We start from the raw sequence: 20,068 nt of genomic DNA, 5'->3' as shown, positions 1-20,068 counted from the left end.
TGGCGCATTTTTATCAAAGAAGAGATGCTCCTGAGGTCCAGATACTTACCAGGTGTGACCATTAATTTGCGTGTATCACGAATTAACATGGCAGCTTTCCAAGGCAACGACGTCGATTAAAAAATATTATAAACGAGGCTGTCGTAAAGACATGTCGCATCCTGTTGTGAATGCAGCTTAATGTAGGGAAAACCACTCTTATTTCAGAAAAGACACAATCTGATGATTCATACATTTCTACCGTTTAAAAGGACAGCCTGTATAGCCTAGTGACGACACCAAAACACCACTGTGCTGCCCACACATTGTGTAACCCACAGTGGTTAACCCACAGTGTTTAACCCACAGTGTTTAACCTGCTGACTGACTGGGATGAATGCGCGTCTGTGTCGCGCGCTACTGGTGGGCTGTGCGCCGTCACGCGCTGAAGGTGCCACGAAATGAAGAAAACTCACTTGCGGAGGGGAAGAGCACTATTTGTAAGAACGCGTATGGGAACATAGGAGAAATTGGACTCGACTAAAAATGGCCAGAAACACATCTCTTTATTTCAGAATTGTCGAGGGTAGGAACCTTCCAGCCAAAGACGTGTAAGTACCTGAATGGCATGTGCTGCTGTGCTCTCAGAATATATCGCCTAGAGCCAAAACGTTTTTGAGTAGCTAAATAAAAAGCCAATACGAAGACATTTTAGCCAACATTTTCAATGCAAATTTCTGGTAATTGCTTTCTGTAAAATAGAGGTGAGTCAGTCTGGTCCAGGTACTCCAATTTACTTAATTATAAGAAAAGGAAAATACGTTAAATTCATCTTACCACCATGCAAATTATCTATGCTACTTTGTTTCATGCTGTTATTTGCCTTTCTTGTCATTTTCAGCTCCGGAACCAGTGACCCATACTGCATTGTAAAAGTTGACAATGAAGTTGTGGCCAGGTGAGTTCTCTCTTGATCATTGAAGATCTGTTATGTGCTTAAAAAAGCGTCGCCTTTGATGTAGCGCATCAGTTTTATATTGTGCTAATTGCACATATTTAAATATCTTTCATCATCCAAGTGGAAATATTTACATTGTGCTAGTTTCTGGCTGTGCTCCACCACGATACACATACTGTATGTAACCATTGTGGAGTGTGTATGATATCTGTGGAGGTGCCCACAGCGTGGCCCCTCCAACACAGAGAACCTGATACTGGTCTGGCCTTTAAAACAGCCTCAGGTAACCATGGAGAGACTGCATCAATTATTGCAGGGATCTCCTGTTTTAAACAAGGAGCACAGAGCACAGGTTCAGAGGTGTTGGAGCGCACAATTTCAAAAGATTGTTTCCCATAAAGCACACTTAAAATATGTTTATTTTCAATAGCTGTTATATAATATATAATGCATTGTTTCCAAGTTGTACCACTTCAAACCAAGCCAATCAAAAACTTCTGATGCTGGCTTTAACAGAAACGAGGGCTTGAATTCAGAGGTTATTGTTCCATCTGGCGTCATGTGGGAAAAAGGCACAATGATTCACTGCAAACGCTCACGCTAATTATCTTGTAGTGTTTCTGGCCAACTGACTCCTCAAGTGTGATGCTCATGGATGATGGGACTGCTAGATTGTGGTGGCAAATAAAGGGCAAGATACACTCTTAGAAACAACTAAGGGTTCAGAAATGATGCTAAGTGTTGGGTATTCTGTTAAGTCTTTCAATTTTATTATTAAAATGATAAATGACTGGTATTGATAGCAATAGTTTACATTTTACTTTATCTTTCTGAACCCTTAATCAGAATCAGAAATAATACCTTATTAATCACTTGTGGGAATTTCAGTTGTTTCAGCTGCTTACACAAATAGCAGTAGCAAATATGGGAATATACATAGAATATGAACAAAATAAGAAATAGAAATAAAACAATAAGTAAAAAAGCCAGAGTATTTGAAAAAACGTCTGTAGCAATGAATGTTTTGGATTTGAACTTGTTTTATTGAACCCATTATGTGTTATTGCTTATCACAAGTGTAAACTTATTCTTCATTGATGTAAGCACTTATACTGCAGCCAGATTCAAAATGATTTCTAACATATTATTTTATTATACTGGGTTAGGGTTGAGATATATTTCTGTAAAAAGTGTGCTTAAACATCTCTCCTCAGGACCGCCACAGTATGGAAGAACCTTAATCCTTTCTGGGGTGAAGAGTACACACTGCACCTCCCGATGGGTTTCCACTCACTCTCCTTTCAAGTCATGGACGAGGACACGATCGGGTAACAAATCTGTCTCAAAAGATCCCATATTAAACCACAACTGACAGATCTTGGCAGTTGATTTAAAGTTGTCTATGCCATGAATGTTTGCTTTAGTTGTCTCTTGAACTGATATATTTGGGTTAAAACCTTGTGTACAGTTTCAATGTTTTTGGAATCAAAACTCCAAGCTTTGAATAAACAAACATCCTCAAGCAGATGGTCGCCCACATTGAGTGATTAAAGTTTGTTTTTCTCTCCTCATTCTCATCACAGGCCACTCTCTAATCAGTCTGCCGACTCTTTAACCTCATTTAAAACTCTAACGATCCAGGATCTTCTATCTGATCATCTTTTGTTTCTTTCTACAGCCACGATGATGTTATTGGAAAGATAACTCTGAGTAAAGATGCCATTGGATCTCAAGCTAAAGGTAGGACTGAACAAACTGCGCCACTGTGTAACAGGACAGGTTAAAGATCAGAGGTTAAACACACGCAGCCTATCACGAGCGAGTCAAAGGTCTGAGTGAGGAGACATGCTTTTTTTAGACGCAGACTTTGGGAATGTTTTTTAGTCTACCAGCTGAACATTCAAACCTTTCATGCATAAATTATTAAACGTTTTATCATCTTTACTTTGAAATGAGTGATATATGATAATTAGTTACATAAAAGTCCACTGTAGTGTACCCCATACATCAACAAACTGGTAATCAAATATAGAAATATATTTATATATATACATGTTTAATGAAATCTGAAGACTGTTTTAAATGTCCCTCCCTTGTTCAATGATTTAAGTGAAATTTGACTATTAAAATTGAAGTGGTATTTTAATTTATTTTAATAAAATGTACAAATGAAGGGCAATATTTATTATGGAACAATAGCAAAATATAGCCATCGGCCCATCATGCTTATTGAATACATGTTTCATGTATTCAGTCAAAAAAGTTTTTACCTCTCTCTTTGGTACTGCAGTCCTGCATGGCTGATTTGCATGCAGGTTGCCACTTCACAGACAATGAAGCTTCAGTGTTTAGCCAGCTCTGCATCTATCTGTCTTGAAACATTTCTGCGTTCCAACCACTTTCTTGGCTTATTACAGAAATGCAGAGGCTTTTTAGGTTGGGTAGAATCAGTTATATCTGAACCAGTTCGCTTGCCCACATCCTTTTTCAGAGAAGACAGCACATCAACATAGCATGTTTCCTTAATGTCTGATGATATAATAAGGTCATTTTATGATTTCATTCAGTAGATATCTTACATATAGCTCCTTTAGAAGTCTCTTTCTGAGGAACATCGGGAAAATCCTGTTCTAGCCCCAATCATCTACCATTTTAAACCAGGATGTAATTTCTCAAAACCACAGAGAGATAATAACTGCTATGCAAATGGTTTAAAATAACTTTCAAGTATCAGTCCACTGTATGAAAAAAGTGAATTTGCTTTGGTTACATTGAAGGCAGTTAAATGACCATGTATGTTGATGTGTGGCTCCCTCAGTGCTTGTTTGAGTGAAGAGTTGATGTATTTTTCATTGAACCAGGTTTTCAGATGAAGACCACAATGCTGTGAAATGTGGACAACAACATGTTAACCGTTAAATGTCAGACAGGCTGAAGCTTTCACTTTAAAGAATTTAGTCACGATTGTCTCCGCATGAACTCACACTCTCTCTTCACAGTCTTGGCCAGACATACTGCGTTTAAAATATGGTGTGTCGTGATGATCTTGCCGTTTTTTTCAATAACTCAAAGTGTTTACAAGGTGTGTTGGCTGCATACTGATGCTTCTCTCCTGAGAGCCGCCAGGCATCTCTGCCTTCCCTTGACTGATTCATGGGTCAGTTTCTCCCCACAGGAAGCGTCCTGCTTTTTTCTGATATTAAGAAACATAAAAAACAATTAATTATATCTTAAGAAACTTGTTGTCAAGACTCTCGAGGACTGTGTTGTAGTTTTACATTCTATTTTATTTTTGAGTGTTCATGCCTTAACCCTGTATTGCACTGGCTAACACGATGGACATGTTTAAACAGATATAGAACCAGATATAGAAATAGTCCTATGCCAATACTCAAAAATGTAAAATAATCAACTCATCTATAATCAGATTATTCAGTGTTAGAAAGTAGTTCATTGATATTGATATTTGGCAACTGTGGGAAATATGGGGGAATATTGTCCTTGTTTGCTTGAAAACTAACTGGAGAAGGACTTGCCTCTAAAAATAGTTTCAGTTTTTTTCCTGCAGTTCAACTTCATGTTTTTATTGACTAAAACGTTCAGCCTAAATATTTACAACAGACCTCATCTCTATTTTTTTATTTAACTTTTCAAACTTGGGAGCAAACAATTTGTCGATAGACAGATTATTTAGATTTTTAGAATACAATTTGTATTCATAGATTATTTTCGTTTTTAGATCGTTGATGCAGACAGGAGGATTCTTTTAAACAAATACGTCTATTAATAGTAAGTCTCTCTGTGTTTTGGTCAGGACTTGATAGCTGGGTGAACTTGACGAGGGTCGACCCTGATGAAGAAGTCCAGGGAGAGATCCACCTGAGTCTGCTGCTGCTCAAAGATGCAGAGAAGATTAGCCTGAGATGTCAAGTCATTGAAGCCAGGTAACAAAACTGTGAGCTTTAAAGTGTGACGAGAATGAGATTATTCTGAGGTAATGATAGACAGACTAAACTTCAGATTAGCACACTTTTTGTGTTGAGTCTTAACATTTGTGTAAATGAACGTGGAAAGAAGTTAAACTATCAAATAACTTTAATGTAGTTTTGATTATACTGGTCATCATGAGGCAGAAGATACATCTCTGTAGCTGTGACCTGGCAGTACTGTCCCTGTTCCTGTGCTGAAATGTTTTCACCATCACCCCACAAGCCTCCACACTCCCCTCCTGACTCACTCTGCCTCCATCACACCACTCACTGCCCCATCTGTGTGTCCCAGGCTGCTGCCTCTCCCTCTCAGACACTAATGAGCATGTCAGCCAGGTCCTGACACTTCTGTAGTTAGACAAGCTTGAATAGAAGTGATTAAAGCCTGAAAGAATAGTGATCAGTAGTTGTTGTTGTTTTTTCCTGTCTCTCCTTGCTGGCCCTTCATATCTAACTTAATTTGAAACAAAGTTAACAAGAGCTTGTTGAGCACTTGAGTGTATTAATCAGCTTTTTTTTCCTTTTCGTCTGGTGAAACCTGCAGAGATTTGGCTCCAAGAGACATTTCTGGAACCTCTGATCCATTTGCAAGAGTTATTTTCAACAACCACAGTGCAGAGACCTCGGTGAGCTTCATTGTGCATGCATGTACAGTGTGAACTGGTGGCAGTGAAGCCACACATTTCCATTGTTTTACATATATGTTATACACATATAATAGAGCAGAAAAGTCCAAGATGTTTAATGAAGAAAGATCTGGTTTTAGGAATTTCTAACATTAAAACATGTGGCGCTTTTAGATTATAAAAAAGACCCGTTTCCCTCACTGGGGAGAGACCCTGGAGCTGGAGCTGGATCCAGAGGAGCTGAGTGAGGAGGGAAGCATCACTGTGGAGGTGTGGGACTGGGACATGGTGGGAAAGAATGACTTTTTGGGAAAGGTGAGGAAGCCAAAGTTATAATATTATACCATGTTTAACAGATTTCAACTTCTAATTACAACAAAATTTGCCTCACCTTGAAGTACATTACAATATTTCCCCCCATTATCCTTCTTAATAAGTTATTATGCCTGACCTATAGTGTGTCCTTGTTTGTTCTTTCTTTCCCCAGGTGGAAATCCCTTTTGCTTGTTTGCACAAGACACCTCTTTTAGAGGGCTGGTTTCGTTTGCTGCCCTTGGGAAACAATGAGGTCGATGCTGGGTGAGGATTATGGGTGTGCTTGTTTGTACAATGTGGTGAGTTTGTGTGTTTGTAACACGAGGTCAATCATTTAGCTTTCAACTATTTTTCGGGATATAATTAAAACATCATCCAGTGTTTCAAATGCACTCAAAGAAGAAAATGTGTCTAATGTGCTTTAAAGGAACACATGCAGGTGTAGAGCTTAGTTTCACAGCATTATAGAGACAAAGAGAGGATGGTGTCAAAGTAAGGAGATTATCAGAGGTTTATCAGGACATTAGTCACAGTTCAAGAGGTTTTATAAAATTGAAAAATGATAAATAGAAGCTGGTTAAAGACCTACGTTTATGTTTCTACCAAAGATCACGCAATTGGGAAAACCTGTCTCAGCTCTCTGTGAAAACAGTGTGAGCATCTTTGACAGATTTCTTGAACGTAAAGATCCTTTAATATTGTTTCTAGAAATGTTGTTCCTGCTCTGGCAAGTTATTAGTTTGTTTTAACAGGATCCCGTTGTAAAAAATGTACACAATTTCTAAAATAGGTGTAAAAATGAATGATATGCAAAAATTCTAAACAGTGTGATCAGTTTCTTCTTTTTACGCTTCTGTAAACAAAGTCCTTCATCATACCAGTACCAATTATACTGCAAGTCTAAAACGACCACAGAAAGTCAATTGTCTTTAATTGCCCTAACCTTCATAAAAATAAAGTAATCCTGGAACTCTTGTTTGAATTTTAATTAATTTAATTTAATAGGGACAATGCAATTTAACAAAGTTCAAAACAGGGCATTAAAGCGATGTCAGAGAGTGTATAGCTTTTGCTAATTTTCAACGCTTTTGCCTAGCTGGGCCTTTGAACATGCCTTAATTTAACAATGCATTCTAAATACGATAATAGCTAGACATGTTACATTACAAACATGCTGCAAATGAGTACAGCTCTACATGTGCTTTTAATCAGCACTTGACCTTTTGTGTGAAACATTTTATATTTAGGATTAATTTCAGTTGGTAGTGTGTCACAGAGTTGACAGCACTTTATGGTTTGTTGGAAATATTTATAAATGTTCTTGTTACAATCATAGACTATTTTTTCCATCCTCTCCAGGATAATGTAACACGGACTTACTTCACTCTAACACGGTGTGCAGCAAATCTCCTCTTCTTTAGATTCTTGTGTTTTTCCCCCGTTGTCAGAGGGAAGCTGGGAGCACTGAGGCTAAAGGTGCGTTTGGTGGAGGATCGAATCCTGCCCTCTGTGTACTATCAGCCCCTCATTCACCTTCTGGTGGAGTCGGTCATTTCACCCACAGAGGTCAGCATCACCTTTTTATCTTTCTTTCTATATTTACATATTCATCTGTACGTCAAACGTTATTATGACATATCAATTAAAGACTGCTCATCCACTTCTAACTTAACTTGACCACTTGATTCATTAAGCGTTAGCTTTAAATTGAACAAGTATTTGTAACTATCAGAGCGCTGTTTTCAAATGTTTTTTTTCTCTCCAGGTAGAGGACAGCAGTGCCCTGACCATGCTGGAGGACGTGACCACAGTGGAGAGCCGGCAGGATGTGGCGATGACTCTGGTGAAGATCTACCTGGGTCAGGGCCTGGTGGTGCCATTTCTGGATTACCTAAACACCCGGGAGGTCAACAACACCAGTAAGACATACACCACTTTATTGTCAACAGATTTGCAAACATGCAGTGTGTTATGATGCATGAATAAAATGGCGGGCAGCAGCAAGTTTATCGTGCAAATATCACATCTCAAGCAGATTATTTTCCAATGTAAAGTTCATATAAAGTGCATAGCTTCCAGTCAGTTTTCAGCAGCTGTTGGAGGGAGTGTGTGAGAGGGGGTGTTGGGCAAACCATAGAATCTGTTAAACATGGAAGTGTCAGTGACATCACCAATTGGTTTCTAGAGAGGCATTATGAAGCCCAACGGTGGTGGTTGCCCATATTGGAAAAGCTTACTCCAACTAACTTCTGGCTGATCTGGAAGCAGATAAACAGTATAGTTATGGCGCCCAAATGAATATCTTGGTTGCTTGAACCTTTATTTTTTATTTTGCACCATTGTATAATTTTGCACCATTATAATGTAATTTAATGTAACAGCTATGAATATGTAATAAACAGCGTGCGTATTCACTAACCTAAGTTTATCTCTGAGTCAGTATTTGGGACTCGGCGGTCTATTTATTTCCCCTTCTCCAGAGACCTTCTGACTGATGCTTCTATTTAATACTAAAATGGCGTCAAGGTCTCTGAACAGCCATCCATGGTCTGTGTGTAGGCAGTTCAAGTCTTCCCACACTATATTTACGAACCTGACGCCAATTATTTACTCACCCAGCAGTCTTTTTTTGGCCTCTCTGTGCTCTATGTTAGTCATGTTCAAACACGTCCAAATTGCTAATTCTCACACACAGTTGTGTTTTGGTCTTTGGCTTCCGTCTGTGTAGCTTGAAATAATAAGCATACGTTACCATAGCAACTCCACATGATCAAAATGTTAACCGTCAGATCAAGACAATATGGTTTCAACAGCCAGATGTTAGAGTTAGACAAAATTCAATGAACACCCCCAGTAAAAAAAAACAAAAAACAAAACACAATTTCCCCCAAAACCCTCATCTTAAAAAATAAAAGACTTTACCTGGTGACCCAGATCTGTCACCATGGATACTTTAGAATCACCACCTTGAAGGATTTAAAAGATGCTGCTGCAACGACAGCCTGTCTTTATTTGTGACTCTGAGCTTGGTGTCTACAGCAGATCAATGCCTGGCAGATAAACATAGATCAAACAGAATCAAAAGCATGCACAGCCAAATAACCTGGAGCCAGACCAAAAGGCAGAAATGGACAAAAGATGTAGGCCTACACACTGAATTAACAGCTACTAATTAATTTCATAAAGGTATTTAGTTATCTCACAGGTTCTAATGAAGCATGATTATGTGCCTAATCAGGGAGTCAGTGAGAATCCAATGATGCTTCATTACAATTGTTGGGAGAAAGTAAGAAAAGCTCGATTTATAAAGCACTATGAAACAATGAGCTTACCATATGGCATTTAAACATTTAAAAGTAGAGAAATTATGGCAATTGAGGGACAAGAAAGATTGGGATCGACTAAATACAACAAAGTTCTCTTGCAATATGTTCATTATTTACATATATCAGGCATTTAAAGATGTAGCAAGAAATCAGAAATCAGCAGACCCTTCTCTTTCTTTAAATTGAATTAATCATATTTATTGCCCCGTGTCCACCCAGCGTTTTCATTAGCGCCATCATCTTTTTTCAATTGTTTTCAATGAGTACAAAGCGTTCGCAGCAGCAGGTGGCTGCTGTCCTTTTCCAAGTGCTAAACTCTTTTTGTTCCGAGCACTCAAGTTGAAAATCTTTCAACTTTTCAGAAAGATGCTGTTGATGACACTGGCGTTCTTTCCCAAATGTTGGATATTCCCTGTAGTTTTGCCGCCTACGGATCATGTCTTGTACCCACATCCTCTTTGCTCCATGTCTGATACGGAAATAAACGAGTAAACGAGCAGTAAAAGCAACGGAGCCGTGTCGGTCTACAGACTGTTGTCATAGGGACAGGATGGACGTGCGGCACTTTTCTTCTCATCGCACGAATGCTTAATGCAAGCGTCCTGAGCGCACAGCTAGCGCTCTTCTTCCCGGAAAGAACGCTAGGTGGACACGGGACCTACGTTTCTTTGAAACTAATTTGCTATCTCTGTTATGGTTGAATGTTTTGTATTATATGATTTATTTTATGTTTAGTTCTGTTATGTTCTGCAAACTTATCTTTCTCTTTTCTGTTTTACTTTCATAGCTGATCCAAACACTTTATTTCGCTCCAACTCACTTTCCTCCAAGGCCATGGAACAGTTCATGAAGGTGGGATGATGCATATTTAATTTTTCTTCATCAGAAATTGTCAGTCTTTGTTTTTTTCTGTTTCTACTGTATATTAAGGTGAGTTTACTGATTATTATTTCTAACCCTTTTGTGTCTCTGCCCTTTGTCATTCACTATCTCTTTGAAATGTGCACTGTGTAAGTTACATGTCATATGATTTCCTGCTGCATTATACTGTACCTTCTTTTCTTTTTGCACATTTATGAAATAAACATATGCATAGATGTAATTGAGATGTGGGTGTGTTCTCTGCAGGCTGTTGGTATGTTGTATCTGCATGAGGTGCTGAAGCCGATCATCAACCGCATCTTTGATGAGAAGAAATACATCGAGCTCGACCCGTGTAAGATTGACCTGAACCGCACCAGGTAAAACAAAACCATGATTATTTTCAGACCTAAAAATAACCCTGATCTGCCTCACTGATCTGTTTTGTTTGTTCACAAATCTATGTGGTTAAGTGGTCAAATGGCAAAACTGCCACTGGAGACTTCCTCTACATTTCACCCCAGAGAGGAAGACATGAGCGTGAGAGTATGAAAAAAAAAGAAGCTGTAAAAATCGGGGGAAGGCTGTTGCCTGGCAACTGCTGTGACCTCCCTGAGATGTCTATCTGTGACATGGGGAAGTTCCAGGATCTAACACGCTCTGTGTCTGCTGTAGATCTGCATAGCATCACCTAGTTTTTTCTTCTATACTCCCTGTCTAATAATCTGTATTGGCGAGTTTAAATCAGAGCTCAATATCTGTGACAATCTGTACGACCTCTAAGAATACATGCTGACACATGAAGGGACATCATTAGAAACAGGGAGGTCGTTCAGTGCTTTTTTAAGAGGCATTTTCATCTGACTATAACAACAAAATTAATAAACAAAACAGCTGTTGTTTGATAAGATTTCATGCAAATACTCATTTGATCAGACACAGGCATTCACTCATTTGTGTTGTCTTTCTTTCTCTCTTAAGACGAATTTCGTTTAAGGGTGCAGTATCGGAGGCGGAGGTGCGGGACAGCAGTGTGGAGATGCTGCACAGCTACTTAGCTAGCATCATTGAATCAATTGTGGGCTCAGTCGATCAGTGTCCTCCTGTTATGAGAGTGACCTTCAAACAGCTACACAAGAGAGTGGAGGAGCAATTTGCTGAACCTGAGAATGAGGTCAGGCTGGTGAAACACATTTTTAGTACCTTTGTATATGCAAAGTGTCTTTATTTCTTTGTGCATTATCATAACTTGGAATATATTCATCCATAAGAAAACTCTGTGCTTTCTGTCGGATTATCTTCATTTTGGCAGGATGTGAAGTATCTTGCCATCAGTGGATTCTTTTTCCTGCGTTTTTTCGCCCCTGCAATCCTCACACCTAAACTGTTTCAGTTGAGGGATCAGCACGCTGATACTCGTACAAGCAGAACACTACTGCTATTAGCCAAGGTACGCTACACAACACGGACACACACACACACACACACACAGACAACACTATGAATAATTTATTCATGTCCAGACATCACACTTAAAGGACTAACAAACAAACTGTTAAGAAGTGGTATGACTGGATGCAAGGCCACATGCTGTCTGAAAACAGTGAGGAATGTGAATTTGCAAGTGTAATATAAATGAATATAAAGCAGGAATACAAAATACAATATGTTTGATCATACTAAGAGCTTTCAAAATGGGTTTCTTTATGATGTTTGATTTATTTAAGTTTGCAGTTGTTTTCCATTAAACTTTAAACAATACAATCCCGCATAATTCCCCTCAAAATCTTCCTGTTACAAGAGAGAGTACATACGGTTACAAAAGAAAGACACCATCGACATCCTTGATTTTTTTAAGTGGAAAGAAAAGCATCTAGTAGGTGACACAGCAGAGCTTATGATGATGTTTTTGGTCAGTAGAGTTAGATTTTTTTTTTATATGTACACCCTTTGTATTTGGTAAAGATTGGTTGTTTTGATTGAAGTTTGGCTTTCTTATGAATTGTAATTACAACCCCGTTCTGCACTGTGTGTAGAAACACTGTGTGTGAAAAAGTGTGTGCTAGAGCGCACACATGCACAAACCAGGGCAACGGGATGCATTTGTCTTTCAAGAGAAGTTCTGTCCCCTCCAAGTAAATTCAGATCAACATGAACTCATGTCCCCTTGCCAAACAACATCAGCAACATCACGCTACACAGTAGTTAGTACAGGTACAGCACGTACCAGGTGGAGCACAACAATTTTACAAGGGGGAGAGTGGCACGTCCATATTTTGCTCATAGGAGGAAATTAATTGACTTTTCTTTTCAAATCTGCATTGCACCTAAAAAACAAAATGCAGCAAAATCAATCTTGTGAGTTATCATTGACCCATGTCAGACTGGGATAAGACAAGTAGATTAATTTCATTACCTGTTAGTATGTTGAAAATGTTTCAATATATATGTATGTATGTATATATATATATATATATATATAATTATTTTTTTTTTTACAAATGCATTGTTGGTAGGCCTATATGATACAAACTATGGAAAGGGGTCATTTTTAAATTCAAAATCAAAAGGTCATAAAGAGTTATTAGCATGATTTCTGTTAAGAGTGCACAAGGGTTAAGCAAGTGCTCTGTATATGATTGTAACAGGGGCGTCATGGTCACATATCTGAAAAAAAGTGAGACCTTTTTTCTCTCCCACGTATGGCTTCTGTAGTTGCTGTCCATGGTGCTGAAGTGCTGTTGCCATGGGTCCTCTACAGAGAAAGGGAACAGGCTATTTTTACCTGTACGTGTGTATGTGTGTGTGTGTGTGTGTGACTGCGGTTCAAAACCGAGCTTCAGAGAGAAGCGGGACTTCCTCCGCACCCTCTGCCAGGTGTGGGCTGGACAAAAGGCCTCACAGCATGCTTGGCCTCAGGGACCTGTTTGATCTTCGACTTTGAGATGTACAGTCACTCACACTGAGTTCTGTCAGTTTGTGGAGATTTGATGTGCCTGAGATGGGAGCTGATGTTGTGTTTTCACCGTCGCCAGGCCTTACAAAGCGTTGGGAACCTGGGCCTTCAGCTTGGTCATGGAAAGGAGCAGTGGATGGCGCCTCTTCATCCCATCATCCTTCGCAGTGTAGCCTCCGTCAAAGACTTCTTGGACAAGCTGATCGACATAGATCACCATGTTGGTAAGGCTGACATGAATGAACACACCACTAAACATGTAATCAAGGAAAAGAAAAGGAGGTCATGCTGCTGAGCTAATAACTCACAGGCCAGCTGCTAGTGTAGCAGCCCCCGCCTCATATCAGGATTAAATGAAATAATACAGAAGCTAAGCAGTTAAAAAATTAATAGCTTGCTGGAGGCGTAGAGAAGATATGACAGGGTTAATGAGCTGGCGGGGAGCTGGAGTGAAAAACCACACGCCGCAGTGGTTACCCAACATGGCTTGGCGGCTTTCTTGCCGTCATGAGTGAGTGAGGCTGTTGTTGTGAAACATCTTCCCCCTCTGAAGTCTCATGTTTCCTTCTTCACATAACACCCACTCTTTTCTCTTAAAGGCCAGTTTGACATCTAATGCTCTCAGGGTGAATTTGTTGGACAGACATAGATGCTTGTTAGGCCTCTACGAAGCCTGATGAAGACTTTAAATGTAGTTTATCAGTAAAACTGTTTGTTCATTGTCACAGCACCACCTTGTGACTGTATGCATGAACATGCTGTTATGTGTGCATTTCTAAGTCCTTTTTATTTATTTGATGTTTATTTGTATAGGGACTAGTAAGAAGCAACTAAATACTGCCACACATTTCCACTTTCTCAGTTTAGAACTCTGTCCTCTTCCTTCTGCAGTGTCTGAGGTCCCCCAGAGGGCCGTGTTCATGCCCTCAGTCACAGTTAAAGAGGGATACCTACACAAACACAAAGCAGAGGGACCCCAACTACTGTCCCGCTTCGCCTTTAAGAAAAGATACTTCTGGTTGACCAGTGAGACGCTGTCCTATGCCAAGTCCGCTGACTGGCAGGTTGGTACTGAACAGGTGGGGCGATTTAAATTTCCCCGTTACATTTTGAAATGTATTAAATATCTGCTTAAGGAGAAATGTTAGCATTTGGAATGTAAATTACTCCTTGTGTTGGTATTGTTCCTACTCATCCTCAGATGCTCACCAAGTTGTGTATTGTTCTCATTAGACTTTTGTGAAGTCACCACATTTTTTTTCTGCAATGTGGAAACAACAGGAACACATAAAAATATGTTATATTTGATTCTTCAGAACTAAATTAAAAGGTTACATCCTGACACCACATACAAAAACTAATATGAAGTACTTGTAAAAAAACAAAAACTAAAAAAGATTTCAAAGATTAAAATAGTTCAGAATTTGGTCAGAATTTCCTGTTCCCTGTTGGGGGTTCGGGTTACTTTCAATTACTGTTCCAACCTAATTTTTCTGATTATTCAGACACCAAATAAAATGGTGGGAAACATCTGTGTTCTGTTGTGACATCTAGATAAAAAAAATGTTTTTTTTTGTCAAGATGAATGTGTATTTATTCTCTTACAAGCCTAAAATAGATGAGTACACTTTGAATCAAAGTCATGAGAAAGTGACTTATCCATTGACAGAAGCTGAGACGGTGATGATGAATTAGCCGCTGTGTCTGCCCTTAGAAGGGCGTTCATCAGCTCGACTCATAAAAAGAGGAAACCTTCTAGTCATCCCCAATCCTCCCTATATTGTACTTGTGTTGATCTCCATTAGTGATATTAACATGCAGGGCCTAACCTCGTGATAATGATCTCCTCTAATTCACCAGCCGGAGACTGTGAGAGGGAGAGCACGAGAGCAGAGCCGGCTCTCTCCAGTCCAGTAAAAAGCTCCCTCTTTGAGCCCGTCTGGGCTTTGTGTGACTGGAATAAAGGAGAGGGGTAATTGAGGGCTGTGGAGATTCATGCTAACATTGCAAATCAGATTGCAGACAATGTCCTTTCCTCCATGTTGGAGCACTCCACTCTGGGTAAAGCGAGGTCCCGTTGGAAGTGGCTGATTTACACTTTAAAGTGGCCTTTGCTGATCTCATCTTCATTTCCTCCTTGCCTCAAACTCTCCCTCCTAATTTAATGTGTGCAAAATATTTCAGAATAAGATGCTGCTCCATTAATTTGCTGTGTGATCTAATGTCACTTTTATTTTTTCTTAAACCCCAGTAGAGCCTGCCTGAGGCTACAACATGATCCATCATTAGCAGCCTCTGCATACTAGTGTTAATTAGAAATGTGGTTTGTGGCTCAACTGTTGCAGGTGCGCTCCTCCATCCCCATTCAGTGTGTGTGTGCTGTGGAGAGAGTGGATGAAAATGCCTTCCAGCAGCAGAACGTAATGCAGGTCATCACCCAGGACAACGACGGGCAGCTGCTCACCATGTACATCCAGTGCAAGGTGCATTGGTACTGACAAATGCCAGTCAGCCACAGAGTTCATGACCTTTTAAGTTTGACACAAAAATGCCTTTTTTCCTTAGCTTTGGCACAAATAACATATCTCCTTAAACCACTATTGTTTTGACATTTAGATATTAGGTTAAAATAAAGAGACTGATTTTATTTGTTTTTGCCCAGAAAAAAAAGAAATGCTTTTATTTTCACAATTATACATTTCCCTACTTTAAAAACCAATATGCTTAAGAAGAAGTGTTCACTTCAAGGATAGTAATTATAATAGGGAAACTCATCAGATAACCTACCTCGATATATTATGTAAGAGTAAAGGCTTGTCAGTTTTTTGCTGAGAAATAATACAAAAGTTGTGTTACGTTAAATCAGTAATAGCTTACACACATTTGAATCTGCCTTAATCTTTTTCTGAATTGAGAATCACTCATTTCATAAACTTTCTTTACTCTATATTCTAACACTAAGTTTAATTACTAATAACTAATGTGATTGCATTCTTTTGCTTAGAAATATTTTACTAAGGAACCTCTTAACTCGTATTTTACTGCATTATTTGTCTTAATAGAACGTGAATGAGCTGAATCAGTGGCTGTCTGCGATCAGGAAAGTCAGCATCTACAACGAGCGCATGCTGCCCTCTTTCCACCCAGGAGCTCATCGCAGCGGCAAGTGGACCTGCTGCCTGCAGGTCGACCGAGCTGGTATTCCTGATTTTGTCAATCTGTAGCATTCCTTCTGCTGCTGGACACAATTTGAAATCCTTATCTAATGACTCAGGATAGTGTTTCTAACTTGTTCTATGTGCTATTTGCTAGCATATAAAACAAATGTAGCTCCTGTTTTACTCTTACAAAAATGTAAAAAATTACACACAACACCCCCAGAAGGAACACCAATAATGAACAGTATCCCTGAGCAATGAGTAGTTCTGTCCATCAGCATCTGTTCTTCTTATATCAGCTTCATATTATCCTTAGTCGAGTAACTTGCAGCAGGGATTCAAAGAGCGAGTGAGCTCCTGGTGATCCATTTTTAATGTGTAAACCCCTCAATTTGTAGCTGCCATGTTTTTGCTGCTCCAGTGGATAACAAGCTCTGACAATCATAATATGATTTTCTCTGACCAATTACATTTAGTCTCCATCTGAAAGCTTGCACGGTCCTTAACAAACAGAATCATTTTATTAGACATTGCTTGTATGATATGAGTTAGATTTCTATTTGGCTATCTGCACTACAAACTGTACACACTTATATTTTCAGTTTGAAGTTCATATGTAGAGCAGCACTGTAAAACACACGTCTGTTTCTCAGTTACAGGCTGCAGTAGGACTCACTCAGCTGTGACTCTGGGTGACTGGAGTGATCCGCTGGATCCCGACGTAGAGACACAGACCATTTACAAGCAGCTTCTCCAGGGCAGAGACAAACTCAGGTCAGTGGAGGATATTCTGTCAATGCCTTAGCCCTGGGTGCAATTCATTTCATGGGCACTAGAGGTCTCTGTTGCAACACAGGAATGCACTGCTCTGTTCCTGCTGCCTCCTCAAATGACAGTTATTTTACTGTCACTCTATAGAAAGACCACACAGCTTTAAGAGGATAGTTAATGATTGTGTAACACATTTGTGTGACTGATACTGCAGGAAAAAATACCTGGAGTTGCCAGGCGCTGATCAGACGTCCAGCAATAAAGCAAAGATGAGCTCTAGCAAACACCCAGGTGAGGCTGCACCTATTGCATCTAATCAATAATCATTCTGTGTTTTGCTTTTTTTAAACAGAAGTGTAAAGTGATGCTTTCTTTTAATTCTTTTTAGTATGTAGCAAAGCTATGTTTTGGAGTCCAGCCTCCCCAGAGACAACAACTGATAGGGAGTTGACGCTATCTCTCATTCTTTTTCATTCATATGACAGAATACAATTTAGATGACTGTGTAATCATTCTCACACTTCATATATTATGTTTTCAGAGTGGAGTCTTGTATAGATATAGATTCTTACATAAATAGATTAATAAAAACCTGAAAGGTTACCTTTTTCCAGGACTAGATAAATTCACTAACGATCCTTAAGGGATAAAATGCTGTTTATCCCTATTAAAGATTCCTTTAACTCTCTGTCCATTGTTCATGTATTGCTTTATGTTAGAAAATTAACACAAACGTTCTCCATATTCAAACCATTTTTTGATGGTATTTAATGCACTTCTGAATCTCAGGTGGTGCAGAATGTAAAGTTCAGCTGATGAAGTCAGGTAACAGTGTTGCTGCGCGACTGTTGGCGGTGATCGAGGATCTGGAGCAGACTCATGCTACCTTCCACCGCAGAGAAAAAGAGGACAGCACCAGTGTCATCCTGAATCCTTAGACTCCACAGAGAGACAAAGACTGGGATCAATAACACCCAGCATCCTGTACAGACATGAGTGAGCATCAGATGTTCACTCTGTTGATTGTCAGGGACTAAAGAGTGGCCACAGGGTGAAAGCTCCTGCAGCCTCTTAATACATTTCCCAGCTGTAAAGGGCAGAGGGAGTTCTGCCACTTTGAATCTTTTTTGTATTTGCTGAGTGCCACCGACTTCAGCAGCTCCAGCCAGGGAGAGGTTATGATACTTGACTTGAAAGGGGGCTGGGGGACGTTAAAGCATGATCTGACTTGATATTTTTTTATCTAGATAACAAGCAATCCCTTGCATGGCCTGCACCCACTTGTTGTGAAATGTGAAAAGAAGCTTTTATATTTTGAAATTCTGAACAGGACATCGGTGGCACATTTTTATGCAAGCTTGTTGTATTGAATTCTACAGTACCTGAATGTAAGGTGTTTTGATATCGCTTTTATCAACGTTTTGTATTCTATTGAGCCAATTTATCACCATGGTAACAATGTAGCAGTGTCATTAGTATTATAAGTCATACCACCATGACTATGAAAAAGCTGGTGCACATGCTACAGTGAAACACTGCCTATTCAGTGAACAAATTGTGTATTATTTTTTAATGTTGCTTTAGTCCCTTTATACAAACAATGTGCTTTGTTTGGTGCTATGGCCAGTCAACTTAAATGTTAAGATCTAATGTATATTTCATTTTTCAAATGTTCTTACTCTTGAAGTAGCCATTCCTGAATTCACACAGGTGATATTAACCTTAATAAAATGTATTATACAAATAATGAATACATATTTAATATAAATGAGATGATACTAGTAATAATTACGTTTTTATAAGTTTACATTTTCTTATAAATGTGGGGGCCGCTACATTTTGCCCTTTATTGTCAGGCCACGTTTGAGGTGCCAAATTAGTTCTTTAGAATGCCTCAAAATCAATCATCTTACACAGTCATTTTCTCTGGGCATGTCTGAGACACAAAAACTGTACATGGTCATGCTGTAAAGCCATTTCCTCTAAGGCAAATAGTGTGTTTCCCTCAAACAGAGAAGGTCATCATGTGTAATAGAGATTAGAACTGTGATTTCTCAGAACGGGTCTGTGCGCCCCTGGAGCTGTTAAGATGGTCATCAGGTACAGTGACTGTCACTGAAGACCTGTGGGTTATTTATAAGTGGAGGAAGCATTTCTCCCTCCTTAGATTGAACACTGATGTACACATGCCAGACATGACAATCAATAGGCTACATTAATAAAGCTTTATTCCTGTTAATCTTGTTTTTGTTGGATGTTGCTTGTCATCTTGATATTCCCTGAATGAGGGCTTTTTTTTTTTTTTTACAGAAAGAAAGAAAAACACAACTGTGTGTATTTTATTTTGCAAATACACTATGATGCTTTGTTCTCGGTATATTGTTATTGTGAACTGTATTACTCAGTAAACTTTTATTTACACATACATCTTGGTTCAACTTTGCACTCTTGTGTGTACTTGCATGCAGGAAATATTAGAGTTGAGTACCTCAAGTCCTCTGCTGGTAAATGTTAATGTTAATTAGGGGCAGGAATCACAGGGTAACTCACAATACAATACAATACACAAAGCCATGACAACTACATCAGGATACAGCAATTCTGAGATAATTAAGCTATTGCAAGAAAGTCAGTTTCATCATCCTCTTCTTTTTTCCAGCTGTCAACTTCTTTGGCCAACCAACTTCCGCTCACATTACCCTCATTCATGTCGTAACTGCCATTGTTGGAATCATAAAATAGAGACGCAGTGAGAAAGGTTGACAGGTAAATCTGACTAGAGTGCCATACTTTTTAAATTCCAGTGTTTGATGATTTTATCACAGGAGTCAGGAGGACGATTTGATGTTGTATTGCTAATTTGTCCCACCCCTAATGTTTAAGGACGACTCAGCACATGCAATAATACTCATACATTACCTTCAGAGTATGGTAATAATTTAATCACACCTCCATGTTAAATCATTCTAGAAGAAAACAATATTTCCCACCATTTCCTCCTCCGGCCTTATTTAAATGTTAATGAGAGCAGTGACGCAGAAGATTCTCCCTGTAGGTCTCTCATTAGGCATGAGAGGAGGCAGGGTCGTAGGTTTGGGTACCAGACCCAGGTGGAGATTGACCCCTGAG

General features: G+C 39.2%; 1 protein-coding gene across 2 annotated transcripts; it reads left to right on the top strand.

Annotated features, from left to right (window-relative positions):
- Positions 1 to 82: 82 nt before the first annotated feature.
- LOC132973977 (rasGAP-activating-like protein 1) lies at positions 83 to 19,244 on the top strand. 2 transcript variants are annotated; one of them, XM_061037715.1, is made up of 21 exons: positions 283 to 590; positions 881 to 937; positions 2,152 to 2,265; positions 2,616 to 2,677; positions 4,752 to 4,881; positions 5,471 to 5,552; positions 5,727 to 5,867; positions 6,040 to 6,131; positions 7,316 to 7,433; positions 7,633 to 7,786; positions 9,981 to 10,045; positions 10,322 to 10,434; positions 11,036 to 11,228; positions 11,367 to 11,504; positions 13,090 to 13,234; positions 13,902 to 14,089; positions 15,356 to 15,493; positions 16,073 to 16,208; positions 16,822 to 16,942; positions 17,154 to 17,230; positions 17,729 to 19,244. In XM_061037715.1, exons 1-21 carry the CDS (start codon positions 526 to 528, stop codon positions 17,875 to 17,877), a joined length of 2,478 nt encoding a protein of 825 aa, XP_060893698.1. In that variant the 5' UTR covers positions 283 to 525; the 3' UTR covers positions 17,878 to 19,244. The 2 variants fall into 2 exon arrangements, with proteins under 2 accessions (XP_060893699.1, XP_060893698.1); XM_061037716.1 differs by lacking the exons at positions 16,822 to 16,942; positions 17,154 to 17,230; positions 17,729 to 19,244 and having other exon boundaries at positions 83 to 590; positions 15,356 to 15,501; positions 16,073 to 16,197.
- The last annotated feature ends 824 nt before the right edge of the window (positions 19,245 to 20,068 follow it).

Source organism: Labrus mixtus, chromosome 5 (genome assembly GCF_963584025.1).
Source record: "Labrus mixtus chromosome 5, fLabMix1.1, whole genome shotgun sequence".
NCBI lineage: Eukaryota > Metazoa > Chordata > Actinopteri > Labriformes > Labridae > Labrus > Labrus mixtus.
The sequence above is the reverse complement of the archived record's forward strand: the minus strand, read 5'-3'. Positions and strand labels throughout refer to the sequence as shown.

What these genes read in the sequence shown, in the direction of transcription:
- LOC132973977 (XM_061037715.1), top strand. Translation starts at nt 526, where the DNA reads ATGGCCAGAAACACATCTCTTTATTTCAGAATTGTCGAGGGTAGGAAC. An exon ending in CGGTCATTTCACCCACAGAG is followed by an intron (nt 7,434 to 7,632) that starts GTCAGCATCACC and finishes TTTTCTCTCCAG; the next exon opens with GTAGAGGACAGCAGTGCCCT. An exon ending in CACTACTGCTATTAGCCAAG is followed by an intron (nt 11,505 to 13,089) that starts GTACGCTACACA and finishes CACCGTCGCCAG; the next exon opens with GCCTTACAAAGCGTTGGGAA.